The following is a 14,529-nucleotide window of genomic DNA, read 5'->3' as shown; positions in this document are numbered from 1 at the left end:
TGCTCGTGGCGTTTCCTCTCCCCGATGCGCGTTTCGCCGCCACCTTCTTCTGAAGCCCCCGGAAGAAGCTGGCAGCGAAACGTGCATTTTGCTTTTTTATAATTTTTTTTTACTATATTGTTTTTAAGTATGATCAATAAAATTAGCTTTTTTATAATAACAGTTGGGATCTCTTCTTTGTCCTGTATACATTTCATAAGGGATTCGTTGTTGTATTGTTGTGAAGTACCCTAATATAATTGGACATATGTTGATTTAATTCACAAATGCTGTATAATAAATACTTCTTCTAGGTCACAGTGGGAGGCCCGTGGTGAATACGTCGCCTCAAATACTGATGAATGTACAGCCACTTTGATGTATTCTGTGACATTAAAACAAGAGGGAACTATAAGCTTTGAATATTTATATCCTGATCGCAACATTCTCTTTGAATTCTATGTAAGTATTAACCCATGTCACCTTAATAAATATTAGACACACTATTGCATTTGAAGATTTGTGCCCAAGAATGCATTACTTGCTACTTTTTAATGCAATTAACTCTCCTGCTTCTGTATAGGGCTATCGCAGGCAGCACATAAATGGCGTTCAGCTATTCTTAAAGTAACTATAGATAGTGTATCAGGGAACTCTGTCGCTGACTGGCTGTGAACCTGTTACAATGTGGGAAAAACTATTAAGACCCCCGATACATTGTTTATGGGGGGTTTTTAAGTTCCTGTTTTATCGTGTGGTATTGGTTGCTGTTTTTGGTGCCAAATTCTTCAACATGTCATACACAATTCATGAATTTGGTACAAAGTCAAAAATGGTCTCTTTTTTTTTTCTGCCTTGAACTGTTTTAATGACTTTTTGGCTCCAAAATGGCGCAAACATTGCACTAAAATATTGGCATACTTAAAAAATACACTTTAAAAAGTCAAAATTGATAATTCAGACAAAAATATCCGGAACTGCTTGAATCCGCCAACAAATTGGGGAAAAAAATAACAAAAGGCTAGCACATAAAATAAATGTTAAAAAAATGGTCCGAATAGAATAATGAATAGGGTGCAAACCAAAAAAGGAACGAAACACACACAAAACTAGACAAAAACAGGTGCAAAAGCAATGATGCATTGGGAACCATATCTAAACTTAAACAATTTTTAATTGGGATTGCTTAAAACAAGATAAGGCTGGGTTTACACTGCGTTATTGGCGTCCGTTAGACGGACTACATTACACTGTGGCATAACGCGGTGTAACGTAGTCCGTTAACGCTGCCATTAATTCCTATGACAGACGCATCGCTAGTGCACGCCCACAATGGGCGTGCGCTAGCTGTGTGTCGTCATTGAGTGATGGACCCTGGGACGCAGGCTGCAGCATTTCCAGGTCCATCACTGCTAGCGCAGATGAGCTAGTCTATGTGCGCTAGCGCGATGACAAATTGGCACTTGCGTTAACAGCAGCCCGTTAACGTATGTGTTGAACGGGCTGCTGTTAACGCATTGTGAACCTAGCCTAAGGTTATGTTTTTTAATCTATTTATTACCATCAAGGTGCCAATAAAGTTTGTCTGAAAAATGTTTTACTTTTTAATGAAAATTTGAAACCTATGAGTACTAGTGTAAAAATGGCCACATTGCTAAAATAATCTCAAAATTCACTAGTAGCAAAAGTAATTTTTCGCTGAATGTTTCTGCAGGTTCAAAATAATCAGTGTCAGCCAAGGGAGGAGAATTCAAGATGGATGAAAACCACTGAGACTGGTTGGCGTTATCACCAAGTAATTAACAGCTATTGTGCTTGTCTATTGTCTTTTTAAATGCATCTGTATTTGTTTCTCAGTGATTGAAGAATATATCCGTTACTAGCATGGGCCCAACTGTGGGGAAAAAAAAGTCAGGAGCAATATAAAATGGGGGAAACTACCCCCCCCCCCCCAATGTAAAAAAATGCACCCTTCTAGTAAAAAGCTTCATATGTCTGCAAATTTACACGCGTCAAAACTAGATATCCTTCAAGACACATACTTATTTGCATGGCATCAGGTTCTCTGGTATTAATTCCCATCATGCAGAAACATATGATCACTCGTAATCATTTTTTGCCTGTTCTATAGTACCTGTATTTTCTTCTACTCTGCCAAATTATATACATAGATAATTATTTCTAGTTTTGTGTGACGTGTTTGAAATTCAAATTCATCAGCTTTACCAAATATTGCAAAAACTTCTTCTGCAAATCGGAATACTGAAAAGTCTCTAATTGCATGAAAAAAATGCATATTTTACACCTTGAGAACTCTGAGGAGAGCATTGAACCCATATTGAGCTTTTTATTGCAAATTGTCTCTTCAGAGAGGAAGATGACTAGAACTCTAGTGCCACCTATTGGAAATAGCCATTCTAACAGTCAATGTTGACCCTTTAACGAGCCTTGTCACATGACTTAGGATAATGGTCAAACCAGAATCTCAATTTGCAATAGTCCTAAGTCATGTGACAAGGCTCGTCAAAGGGTCGACATTGACTGTTAGGATTGCTACTTCCAATAGGTGGCACTAGAGTTCTAGTCCTCTTCCTCTCTGAAGAGACAAATTGCATATTTCCCAGAGGAGCATTGTGGCTTTAAGTCTCCTCACCTCAACATGCTTATCGTGTCACTCTCCGCAAGGAGAAACAATACTTCTTGGATCCCGAGCTTTTTATTGCAAACTCATCCTTATTTCTTTACAAGTAACTTCAAACTATCTGGCTAGGAGTAAACTAATGATGATCATTGGTAACCAGCAGTCTATTTAACACACTGAACAATAAGACTTTGTAGGTTACTTAAATTGTCAAAGTGGTCCAAAAATTACTTCTCTTTATTCAAGCAAGATGCCTTATTTGCCGGCTTTCACACACAGGTAGTGCAAATGGAAAATGAAGTGGCTTTTCACACCGGCCTGCAAGAATTTATAAAGAGCTTTGTTTTTTCCTAAATGAAGTAATGGCTTTTTCATAAGCTATCCAAAAATTATCCCTTTTATTCCAGGAGCAAAAAAAATGGTGTTGCTTTACACTTAAAGTAGTAATGACATTTTAGCGAAGTAAAAAAAATCTCTTTTGATATTGGCAAAAGGTTTACTGTTCTCAAACTTATCGTTCAATTATAAAAGCCATCCTTATGTGTAGTGCGTAGAATAAAAAAAGTTTACTAAAGTGCTGTTGCTGCAGCATATCACAGATCAATCAATCCATAGTGATACTTGCAGAAACAGAACCTCTCTATATCACTTGAATCTTTTGCATTTTTATTCAATGACTAAGACAAACTCTCACATTGTTAATGTGCTACAGCATTGCAGTAGCACACCACAGTCGGCTTATTCCTTTTTCATTCCCCACACTGTGCACAATTATGAAGAAATTATCATTTTTAATTATTAATTTTATATTTAACTACAATTCCGTCTATCAATCCAAAAGGTTAAAAAAAACCAATACCTAAAGTAAAAGTGAGATTTTGTCTTTCTTATGAGAATATCTATTTGTGCATAGTTATTGTGAGTCTATAGTGTGCAGAATTATTATGCATCTAATTGAAAAAAAATATACATTTTCCCATCTCAATTGTTTATTTTCGTCTGTTAAACTGAGAATAACTACCAAACCACTCGAAAATGTACAAAAATACAATTCTGACATTCCCCCCCCCAAAAAAAAAAACAACAAAAAAACAGTAACCAATACAGCAATATAGCACTTGGCAATGTTACTCATTTACGATGTTGAGAAAACCACATAAGAATCCCATAAATGCAGTCTGTTTTTCTATCTGATATGAAGAGCTCTGTGTCATGACAAATTTTTTGCAAGCTGAAATAATAACCTATTTTTTCAATAATTTCTATAGGTACAACTCACCCAAGGAACTAATGTTCTGTATTGGAGGACAATGGCTTTTAACTTGGGAACTAAAGGACAGAAAGCGGTATTGTTGAGGAATATTCTTATTACTGGTATGCTTAATGTTTGGTCTATCACACACTTTTTCTTTGTGTAAGTGAAAAGCTGACATGTATGTGAAAACTGTTTCCTTTCGCAGGCGCTGCATATACTTCAGAATGCTTTCCATGCAAGCCTGGTACATTTGCCCCCAGTAGTGGCACCTCATCCTGTCAGCTATGCCCACCAAACACTTTTTCATACCGTGGGGCTGCCTCTTGTATGCCATGTGAATCTGATAAGTATTCAGGTAACCTTTACATTGAATTACAGAAAGTGAATGCGAAACTCGGAGTTTAAATATCCTCGTAATGATATGGATTGACCTCTAAAACATATATTTATTAGAGGCTTGTTATGTCAACAAGTACAAAATTATTTTTATTAGTCCATAAATACACATAATCAAGACAATAATAATGTGAACAAATCCATACACCAAATTCCATCCTGCGGGCCCAACCAATTTCTTTTCCCAGAAGTAAAGCCAATGATGTCTGGCAGCAGTTTTTTCTTTGTTTTCTATTGAAAATGCAGAAAGGATCTATACACAGTATGATGCATTGATTGGACCAAGTCAGATTATTTATTAGTATGCACCCACCCCATTGGAAAAAAGGAATGTGGAAGCTCGAGCTTCAGTCCGCTTACCTGCTCCAATTCCATACTGAGTAAATGGCAATGCTAATATTTAGATCATCAACTGTTGGTAATTAATCAGTATTTTTAATTTTTTTACTTTTTATGTTTCTGAAAACCATTCATGAAAACAAATAAAAAGTGCAGTGATGTCCATATTATAGTGTTATAGTTAGCATAAATAATGGAGTTAGAGCTGGCCCTACTTTAAATGCAAAATATAATAGGCCAATAAATTGATATGATTATCTAAATTAACTTTATTTTTTATTTTAATCCTTTTATGGAAGTATATTTAAAAAAAAATTAAAAGTATCTTCTCTGAATTACATACATTTTATTAAGTGAAGTGTGTATTTTCATCTATTGTTTTCGTGTTTTTAGCTGCTGGTTCTGCAGTATGTACACTTCGCCCCCCATGCACTGATAAAGACTATTTCTACACTCACATGCCATGTGATGTCAAAGGAGAGGTAATATAGGCATTATCTGGCTATCTATAGATTTTTTTTTTGTATTTAATAAAGAGAAAAACCTAACATGAAACCCTTATTTTCTCTCGTTTAGACACAACTGATTTACAAATGGATTGAGCCTAAAATATGCAACGAGACTATCGAAAGTGCTATAGTATTGCCAATGTCAGGCACCAAAATAGAATGTCCACCTTGTAACCCTGGCTTCCATCAATCCAACAGTACGATCTGTGAGCCATGTCCTCTTGGCATGTTTTCAAATGGTACCAGTAAGTATTTTTAATAAATAATTTAAGTAAGACCCGCTTATTTATACATGTTACATTACTGTCTTCGACACACCCTTTTTACCAGAGGGGATGTGCTGCCAACCAACACATAACACATGCTGCATAAAAGATGATGAGATTTTGAGATTTGGGAAGTCTACGATGGGTAGTGATTAGGAACAAATATCCATCCATCTAGATAATTTGTTGCTAAATGGTTAGATGTGTCTTTTTCCACATTGAGACCCCTTTGCATCCTGTCGGGAATGGAGAGGTGGCCACAAAGGCATGATGTTAAATGTTATTTATGATATATTTAGTTTTTTTTTATTGGGACTGGATTTTGGGTCCGGGAATTAAAAGTGAACATAAATTCCTGGGTTAGAAAGGCCGCTCCCATACTTCTAGGCCAGGCCTTACAGGTCCTATAAAAGGCAGCTGGGTTGGCTCACGTGTGTCTGATATGTTGCAGCTAGAGAGTAGCGATGAGCGAATTTGTTCGGAAAACAATTGCCAAGCATAAATTCAGCACGAATATGGCACATTCGGGGATTCATGATCAGAAACATGAGCAAAACTTTATAAAATCAGAAAAAAGCTGTAATATTCGGTAAAAGTGTGGGAAAATATTTGCGCTGCCACAGAAGTATTTTCAGCACTTTAGCAACGATAATGGGGGTGTATCATGAGAGATTGGCACGTGTTTGAGGGGAGGGAGCTTGCAGAGCTCAGAGGCGCGATGTTCTTGTGAATAGTAATTTTTTTTAGCACTGTTAGCAGCAAGATTTTAACTAGTTAGCTAGATGGTTGTATATCAGTCAGATAGTGTAGCTAGATAGTGTACACTGTGGCTGTTAAATTAACCTTCCGCATTTTTTTTTTTGCCATTACTGAGTTCCACAGGCAAAGCCAGCAGGGCACATTTCATACAAGTGTATTGTGCACTGCTTCTATTGTGCTCCATGCACGAGTATAGCAGCATAAATAATAATTTTGTTCACTAGCTAAATGTGAAACAGCCTGCTGTATCCCACCTTGTCATTTTGTGCTGTGGTGTAATGAAACTGTCTGCAGATCTAAGGCACCTTAAAAAAAAAAAAAAATGTTAAGTTGTAAAAAGTTAGGCAGCCCGCCGTATCACACTTTGTCATTTTGTTGGGTTGAATTAAGCTGTAGAGGCCTGATCCAGAGGCCACAAAAATTGTTCTGTTCCTAGTGTCATACAGTAGGGAACCTGACTTTAAAATAGTTTGTAGCATCTAATGTGTTATAGAGGCCTGATCCAGAGGCCACCAAAAAATCCTTCAGTTCCTAGTGTCATACAGTAGGCTGTCTCCGCTGAACCTGCATCCACAGAAGGCCTTGTCCAATAACTGTGCGCACCTGGTGGCGACACTACAACAAGGCAAGCTCACATGCGTGCCTGGCATGGCTCACGTCCTCGACCTGGTGGTACAGTGTTTTCTCCGCCACGATCCTGGCCGGGGTGAGTTTAAGGGAAGGTGCCACAATTTTTTTTTCTGCATTAAAAATGATTGTTTATATAAACAATTATTTATAATACAAAATTATTTTTTTTTAACTTTTTTTATTATTAATTATTTTTTCAGCCACTGGGTGCCACCATTTTGCTTTGCAGGAGTGTAAGTGTAGCTTCACGACACTTACACTCTGCAAATACGGCTGCCCTGGGCATAGACATCTGCGGTCCGATGCCGACCCCATACCTATCATTGAGCTGCTCCCTGCTGTGATCTGGCCACGCCCCCTGCCCCTGGGCTGTCCACACATTACAGCAGTGGCAGGAGTTCGGCGCCATCTTTCTGGAGCTGTGATTGCTGTGTATCTGTGAGCTCCACTTGAGAGCTGCACTGTTGGAGGGGCAGCTCTATCTCTCTCTCTCCCTTTACACTATCAGCAGGCATTCCCTGTCTCTTCTATGCTGCCTGCTGCGCTGGCTGTAATCTCTAGAGAGGATGAAGTGCTGCTGTCTGATGTCATTATGAGCTGCAGAGGTAACAGAGGGGGGAGGGGGAGGCTCTGTGCTGCTCCTGTCCTGCCTCTCACTGCAGCTCCTCATCAGGACATCAGACCTTGGTGTTTCTATTCCTGCACTGTACTGAGCCATGTATCTAAACCTATTCTGTGTGATACTGTGCTGAGCCATGTATCTAATCCTATACTGTGATACTGACTGCTAACCCATGTATCTAATCCTATACTGTGATACTGTGCCGAGCCATGAATCTAATACTATACTGTGTGATATTGTGATGAGCCATGTATCTATTCCTACACTGTGATGCTGTCTGCTGAGCCGTGCATCTAAACCTCTCCTGTGTGACACTGTCTGCTGACCCATGTACCCAATCCTATTCTGTGTGATAGTCTGCCGACCCCGTGTATCTAATCCTATCCTGTGTGATACTGCTGACCCATGTACCTAATCCTATTCTGTGTGATAGTCTGCTGACCCCCATGTATCTAATCCTATCCTGTGTGATACTGACTGCTGACCCATATACCTAATCCTATCCTGTGTGATACTGACTGCTGAGCCGAGTATCTAATCCTTTCCTGTGTGATACTGACTGCTGAGCCGAGTATCTAATCCTCTCTTGTGTGATAGTCCGCTGAGCCGTGTATCTAATCCCCTCGTGTGATACTGTCTGCTGACTCGTGTATCTAAACCTATCCTGTGTGATACTGTCTGCTGACTCGTGTATCTAATCCTCTCCTGTGTGATACTGACTGCCGAGCCGAGTACCTAATCCTCTCCTGTGTGATACTGACTGCTGAGCCGTGTATCTAATCCTCTCCTGTGATACTGACTGCTGAGCCGAGTATCTAATCCTCTCCTGTGTGATAGTCTGCTGAGCCGTGTATCTAATCCGCTCGTGTGATACTGACTGCTGAGCCGAGTATCTAATCCTCTCTTGTGTGATAGTCCGCTGAGCCGTGTATCTAATCACCTCGTGTGAATACTGTCTGCTGACTCGTGTATCTAAACCTATCCTGTGTGATACTGTCTGTTGAGCCGTGTATCTAATCCTCTCCTGTGTGATACTGACTGCCGAGCCGAGTACCTAATCCTCTCCTGTGTGATACTGACTGCTGAGCCGAGTATCTAATCCTCTCCTGTGTGATAGTCTGCTGAGCCGTGTATCTAATCCGCTCTTGTGATACTGACTGCTGACCCGTGAAATAAACATTAAGGGGGCACTACAGTCAAAAAACAGTGGGATCTACACCTTGGCCTACAACATTGAACAAGGTTAAAGTATAAACAGAAAAGCGTAGGTCATAAAAACGGGGATCACCACACACATGGATTTGGCTAAAGTGAACACAGCTCTTTATTCAAGTACAATAACAAATCAGAACATATAGTAGTAAAAACCATACAAAATTTAAAAACAGTTAAAAAAGGAAACACATTTTTCCTATACACAGAGCCTACAATATGGCTAACACCTGCACAGGTTTACTAGGACCCCTGACCCTAAATAGGGTGCCTATATGGACAGCATTGTGATTCACTGTCCAGTATTTGGACACAACCCAAAAATGAATACCAAAGGTGAAAATAACGTCTAGATAACAATCCTCCCTTCTAAAGTACAAAAATAGACAGTTATAGGGGAAAAGGGTTAATATGTGCAAAATAAGCTTGACAGATGGAATAACCTCTACATGTAGCACCTCCCTACTCAAGTGCAATATGGGCAGTAGTAAGGGAGAATAGTTGCTGTATAAATAGACTTAACAATGTCACATCTGTACAAGATGGCACTATACCACCAAAAAAAACACAGTTCTGTTGGCTATATAGCCAATGCTGCTCCCACTCAGAGAGGACGAAGCCACCGCAGTGTGGCGACACGCGTCGGGTCTCCGCTTCACCTGCGCTTGATAATACTAGGTTGCTCTCCGCTTGTAGCTGGCTCATGGTATCGTATGTGTTCGGCTCTATGGGAGGTCCTCTGCTATTTTCCACAGTCAGCTATAGCTGCTAATGGGAGTTAGGATCATTATGATTCTTGTGTACATCTAATAGAGGGATCCTCTGAGTGGGAGCAGCATTGGCTATATAGCCAACAGCACTGTTGCTGCAAAAAAAAAAAAATTTTTTTGATGGCACCTTCTCTTTAATACTGAAAACACATAAGCTGTGTGCTCCTTTCCACCGTTCGTACCCCTCTGCTCATTGACTTGCATCGATACAGAGGTCTTTGTCAATGCCAGTTAACAGGTTGATATGAGATGTACCTACACGGTGGAATTCCACTCTGCACATGTTGCAGTGACTGTGGCAGCAGCAATGAGCTCTGAGACAGCATGTCATGTTCTATAGCCTGGGCCAATGCAGTACGTACGTGGTACATATATTTACAGAGTGGGCACAGATTAAGGACCTCTGCACCCTTCTGCACAGTTTTGAAATGGCTACTAAGATGGTTAGTGGAGCGCCCCCACGTGTAGGGCAATGGGGTACTCGGTACCGGGTCTATCTCTCTGGGTTCTGGGGATGTCACGGTGGCCCGACCCGGTCCGTGGCCCTTCTGAGGGGCGTCCAATTAAAGGGGAAGTTTGTCTGGTGTTCGTGACGCCACCTGTGGTACTCTGTCAGGGTGACCGACGCTGCTAGGGGTCCGCTGGGGTGATGGAATGGCAGCTAGATGGTATACCTTCCCACAGGTGAAGTATGTCCCCAGGGCTTCCCAGTTGTGTAGGTGGTGATGGTGCATGGTGTAAGACGCAATGAATAACGAGGACACAAAGGTTGCAGTCTCTTTACCTTTTACTGAAGACTTCAGAGTCCACAGTCCAGAGTACCGTTCACAGGGCAAGCAGAGTCTGGCCGGTCCGAAGGCACATCCAGAGTTCCCTTATCCAGGTGGAAATCAGTAGCCTTCCTACTAGCGCCTGTGTGTTGTAGTACCTCCCTTGTGAGCACCACGGGATAGTCCTCACAACTTTCGTGGATGTTTCTGATCTTCTCTCTCTCTGTCCCCCAGATGGTATGGATAGGACAACCCGTATGACGGGGTAGGCCTGGAGATATTTTATAGGGACCCTAGTGACGCCCCGCTCCCACAATTTGCCTCTGTGTCTTCTTAGGTATTAAGGTCGGGCAACCAACTTGGAATTGACTGTCCTGACGGTCTCTGAAGTAATACGTAGAGTCAATTACTCCCTCGGTGTTCCGGCCACCGGCTACGTGCCTCAGAAGGAGGCTGCCGATCTTGGGGCAGAACTCCTCCCGGTATTATCTCCTTGTGCTGTAACTTCGTTTCTCACTCTCCACAATACACTTCTCTTCGTGTCCTTTCTTAGGATGCTGCCTCAATGGGTGCAGGCGCAGCTCCGTAACGCTCTATCTCGTGCTTGGCCTCTGTCAGGATCCCACCCCTGACAGGGACCCTCTGTCTGCAGCTCAGATGTTCCTCCTTCTTCCTCTGTCTGCCTGACCGGTCCTCTCTGGGTCAAACCCAGGTAGCTTCTGCCTAACTTCCTATCCAACCCACCAGTTTTACCCGTGTGTGAGGAGTGCCCTAATAGATAGAAGCAAGGCTCCCCCTGGTGGACTGGAGTGTGAAGTGTAGTGTGTGACTTGTGATACCTGGTCAGGTGAACTCCTTTAGTACCATCAGACGTAATATCACTCCCCCTGGTGGAAGAGCGACATTACTGCAACGACCAGGACTCTGGGGCGCTGCATTAGCACTGATGACTAGTGTTGAGCATTCCGATGCTGCAAGTATCGGGTATCGGCCGATACGTGCTGTATCGGAATTCCGATACCGGGATTCTGATACTCTTGTGGTATCGGGTATCGGGTATCGGAACAACATTAATGTTAAAATGTGTAAAATAGAGAATTAAAATAAAAAATATCGCTATACTCACCTGTCCGACGCAGCCGGGACCTCAGCGCAGGAACCGGCAGCGTTGTTTGTTTAAAATTCCCGCTTTTACATGGTTACGCGAAGTCCCGACTTGTGATTGGTCAGGGCGGCCATGTTGCCGGGCCGCGGACCAATCACAGCAAGCCGTGACGAAAATACGTCACGGCTTGCTGTGATTGGTCCGCGTCCCGGCAACATGGCCGCCATTAACCAATCACAAGCCGTGACGTCACGGGAGGCTGGAAACGCGCTCATTTTAAAAAGGGCGCGTGTCCAGCCTCCCGTGACGTCACGGCTTGTGATTGGTTGCGTCGCGGTCAACCAATCACAAGCCGGGAGGCTGGACACGCGCCCATTTCAAAATGAGCGCGTCCAGCCTCCCGGCTTGTGATTGGTTGATCGCGGCGCAACCAATCACAAGCCGTGACGTCACGGGAGGCTGGACACGCGCCCATTTCAAAATGAGCGCGTCCAGCCTCCCGGCTTGTGATTGGTTGATCGCGGCGCAACCAATCACAAGCCGTGACGTCACGGGAGGCTGGACACGCGCCCATTTTAAAATGAGCGCGTGTCCAGCCTCCCGTGACGTCCCGGCTTGTGATTGGTCAGGGCGGCCATATTGCCGGGACGCGGACCAATCACAGCAAGCCGTGACGTAATTTCGTCACGGCTTGCTGTGATTGGTCCGCGTCCCGGCAACATGGCCGACCTGACCAATCACAAGCCGGGAATTCACGTAACCAAGTAATAGCGCGATTTTTAAACAAACAACGCTGCCGGTTCCCTCGCTGAAGTCCCGGCTGCGTCGGAGAGGTGAGTATAGCGATAATTTTTATTTTAATTCTTTCTTTTACACATTTATATGGTTCCCAGGGCCTGAAGGAGAGTTTCCTCTCCTTCAGACCCTGGGAACCATCAGGGATACCGTCCGATACTTGAGTCCCATTGACTTGTATTGGTATCGGGTATCGGTATCGGATTGGATCCGATATTTTGCCGGTATCGGCCAATACTTTCCGATACCGATACTTTCAAGTATCGGACGGTATCGCTCAACACTACTGATGACGCCATAATTAGCATCACTATTCCGGTCATCTATACGCTGGAGCAGACTTTGAATAGCCTGCCTGAGGAGATGGTGGTCCCAGAAGAAGAGGAGGAAGCAGAGGAGGATGCGGAAGGGATAATATTGTCTCTAAGATCAAGACTGTTGTCAAACAGGCGGGTGCCAAGGGAGGGTGAATTACTAAGATCGAAGGGGGCTGTAGATGATAACAGGCAAACTATTATCGAAGGTGCAAGACCTAAGGATCAAATGGAGGAGGAAGAGGTGATGGGCAAGCAACTGTCAGATGAAGAGGATAATCCTCTACTCTCTGTTGGTCGTGGTTGGCAGGAGGAGATGGAGGAAACGAGCCTCATTGTTACCCAGCCACCGTGAAAGGACTGTGTTTAGTATGTTAATCAGTTTGTACTGAAGAAAAGTTGTATTTTTTTTTGGAATTTTGTAAGAAAAAAATTAAACTTTACACTATCTTGGTATTAAATGTCCGTGCCTGTGCACACCCTAGCACTTAACGGAAAGCGTGTACCCAGTGGCGTAACTTGAAACTCATGGGCCCCCGATGCAACCCCTGCACCTGTTTTGTTGCGCCCCTGCGTATACTCCTACAAATGAGAGCACGTACAGTGTAACATACATTTTTACTCATGATTCTGAGAGGATTCGGTCAGACTGAATAGAAATGCCTGGGATGGCCAAAGACAGTTTGTATTGTTTATCAACTCTGTCCCCCTTTGCTCCAATAAGCCAGAATGACCAATAGAAGCTTTCTTTGCCTAAGAACATTTATCTTCTCCTGCTTGAATCGCTCCACTCCTCCACTCCTCCTGTCCGGTTCAGTGAACAGAGAAATGCATATTCAGGATACCTGAAAAAAGGGTTTGGTACCATGTTAGCCAGTTGAAAAAAGAAATGCTCTCAGTAAGAAAAATCATATCACCTTGTATCAGTCCTCAAATATAAGATACCGCGTTTGGAGGAAAACAACTGTGACGCTAGTACGCTCTGTACAGAATCGGCACATATTCTGTTTAGATTCCAGCAGCTGGGGGCGGTACTGTTCTCTCCTGTGTTCCTACTCCACACACTTTTTTTTTTTTCTTTTCCCCCCTTTTTTTCCCTCAGGGTGGAATTTTTTTATCCAGTTGCGAACGCCGGTGTTATCTAGTATTGGTTATCATATCACCTTGTAGTTTATACCTTTGTAATGGCTAGCAAAAATAAAATAAATGATGTTACAAAGCAAGCGTTCAAGACTTAAGTCTGTTCCTTCCTTAGGCTACTTTCACACTAGCGTCGGCCCGACGTACCGACACATACTGTGAAGAAAATGCCCGACGCTTCCGCTGCTTCATTGTAAGGTCCGGGGAGGAGGGGGCGGAGTTTCGGCCACGCATGCGCGGTCATAAATGGCCATCCCGACCCACAAAAAAAGTTACATGTAACGTTTTTTGTGGCGGCGGTGCGCCAAAACACGATGCGTCGCTAATAAAAGTCTATGGAGAAAAAACGCATCCTGCAGACAACTTTGCAGGATGCGTTTTTTCTCCACAACGATGCATTGCGACGTGCAGTGCACGACGCTAGTGTGAAAGTAGCCTTAGACATGGTATAACAAAATTTCTGAAGAAACACAAATCTATGCACAAACAAACAAAAAAGAGGCAAGGTATAATAAATGAGCATGTAAATAAACAAACAGAGCTCAGAAAATGAATCCTTAATGGGATCAGATTAGTAGTGTGAATGTGTTATAATTCCAATATCCAAGAAAGATCAGAGGCCTGCTGCCCACAATGTCTCTAGAGCAGATTACTCAGATTCTGTAGTGTGTCATAAATCCTCTTGACAGATTTAGTTCTGTGTGGATGGAATCAAAGACTCTACTAAAGGTACCTTCACACTGAGCAACTTTCCAAGGAGAACGACAGCGATCCGTGACGTTGCAGCATCCTGGATAGCGATCTCGTTGTGTTTGACACGCAGCAGCGATCAGGATCCTGCTGTGATATCGCTGGTCGGAGCTAGAAGTCCAGAACTTTATTTCGTCGCTGATCACCCGCTGTCATCGCTGGATCGGCGTGTGTGACACCGATCCAGCGATGTGTTCACTTGTAACCAGGGTAAACATCGGGTTACTAAGTGCAGGGCCGCGCTTAGTAACCCGATATTTACCCTGGTTACCATTGT

General features: G+C 42.8%; 1 protein-coding gene across 1 annotated transcript in view; it reads left to right on the top strand.

Annotated features, from left to right (window-relative positions):
* ELAPOR1 (endosome-lysosome associated apoptosis and autophagy regulator 1) overlaps positions 1–14,529 on the top strand; it is a 383,078-nt gene that overhangs the window by 201,908 nt on the left and 166,641 nt on the right. The window contains exons 4-9 of the mRNA XM_077295410.1: positions 294–441; positions 1,694–1,774; positions 3,889–3,994; positions 4,081–4,230; positions 5,004–5,092; positions 5,187–5,364. Coding sequence (XP_077151525.1) covers positions 294–441; positions 1,694–1,774; positions 3,889–3,994; positions 4,081–4,230; positions 5,004–5,092; positions 5,187–5,364 — 752 coding nt within the window. The remainder of the gene's footprint in view (positions 1–293; positions 442–1,693; positions 1,775–3,888; positions 3,995–4,080; positions 4,231–5,003; positions 5,093–5,186; positions 5,365–14,529) is intronic.

This window comes from Ranitomeya variabilis, chromosome 3 (genome assembly GCF_051348905.1).
Source record: "Ranitomeya variabilis isolate aRanVar5 chromosome 3, aRanVar5.hap1, whole genome shotgun sequence".
In the NCBI taxonomy this organism is placed as follows: Eukaryota; Metazoa; Chordata; class Amphibia; order Anura; family Dendrobatidae; genus Ranitomeya; species Ranitomeya variabilis.
The sequence above is the reverse complement of the archived record's forward strand: the minus strand, read 5'-3'. Positions and strand labels throughout refer to the sequence as shown.